Source organism: Amphimedon queenslandica, unplaced genomic scaffold, assembly GCF_000090795.2.
Source record: "Amphimedon queenslandica unplaced genomic scaffold, v1.1 AMPQUscaffold_13487, whole genome shotgun sequence".
In the NCBI taxonomy this organism is placed as follows: Eukaryota; Metazoa; Porifera; class Demospongiae; order Haplosclerida; family Niphatidae; genus Amphimedon; species Amphimedon queenslandica.
The window spans coordinates 101,801-103,167 of record NW_003546277.1 but is presented as its reverse complement, the minus strand read 5'-3'; the positions used below and the strand labels follow the sequence as shown (position 1 = coordinate 103,167).

Here is a 1,367-nt window from a genome sequence, read left to right as displayed (position 1 = left end):
AAGATGTGTTGGATATTGATCAGTTCTCCTCAGTCAGAGGAGTAGAGATTGAGAAAGCTGACGAAGACTTTGCTGACAAGTTTGCAACCGGAATAGTACCCAAACCGTGGCAAGAAGAGGTTAGCAGTAAATGCTGTGTATTAGTAAATAATACACTGTATGAGCTTTTTAAATTGGGCTAAATACATGTACAATGTACATGCAGTAAAAATAGGCTGCCATTTAAATTTTTGCAAAAAAGCAAAGGCTTATAGCCCATGGTTTTTGCAAAAATTTATGGATTTTTTCCAAAAAATGGCTCCGAAATCACCCCAAATTTTTATTACATTTTGTGATACATATTGATGTCCTTATGTTGTGTAGCAAGTTTGAGGCAATTCCGACTTCAATTTTTCAAGTTATGGCCATTTTAATAAAACGTCAAAATTCTGAAAAATACCCAAGGCTATAGCCCATGGTTTTTTCCAAAAAATGGCTCTGGAATCACCCCAAATTTTTATTACATTTTCTGATACATATTGATGTCCTTATGCTGTGTAGCAAGTTTGAGCTGATTCTGACTTCAATTTTTAAAGTCACGGCCATTTTGATAAAACGTCAAAATTCTGAAAAATACCCAAGGCTATAGCCGATGGTTTTTTCCAAAAATGGCTCCGAAATCACCCCAAATTTTTATTACATTTTGTGATACATATTGATGTCCTTATGCTGTGTAGCAAGTTTGAGGCGATTCCGACTTTAATTTTTCAAGTTATGGCCATTTTAAGAAAACGTCAAAATTCTGAAAAATACCCTGTACTATAGCCCATGGTTTTTTTCCAAAAAATGGCTCTGAAATCACTCCAAATTTTTATTACATTTTGTGATACATATTGATGTCCTTATGCTGTGTAGCAAGTTTGAGGCGATTCCGACTTTAATTTTTCAAGTTATGGCCATTTTAAGAAAACGTCAAAATTCTGAAAAATACCCTGTACTATAGCCCATGGTTTTTTTCCAAAAAATGGCTCTGAAATCACTCCAAATTTTTATTACATTTTCTGATACATATTGATGTCCTTATGTTGTGTAGCAAGTTTGAGGCGATTCCAACTTCAATTTTTCAAGTTACAGCCATTTTAAGAAAGCGTCAAAATTCTAAAAAATACCCAAGGCTATAGCCCATGTTTTTTCCCAAAAAATGGCTCCGAAATCACCCCAAATTTTATTACTTTTTCTGATACATATTATGCTCTTTTCTCTTACCTGTACGTGTTGCTTTATTTTCTTATTATCTTTCCCATCAGATGCTAGAGACTAACGTGTTTGACGATGTCAATAAACTCTCTCCACTTGAAGCCCAACGCTCCAAGTCTCTTGATATGGTC

General features: G+C 34.5%; 1 protein-coding gene across 1 annotated transcript in view; it reads left to right on the top strand.

Annotated features, from left to right (window-relative positions):
• LOC100637826 (G protein-coupled receptor kinase 6-like) overlaps positions 1 to 1,367 on the top strand; it is a 32,857-nt gene that overhangs the window by 19,382 nt on the left and 12,108 nt on the right. Inside the window, exon 13 of the mRNA XM_019993832.1 lies at positions 1 to 80. Coding sequence (XP_019849391.1) covers positions 1 to 80 — 80 coding nt within the window. The remainder of the gene's footprint in view (positions 81 to 1,367) is intronic.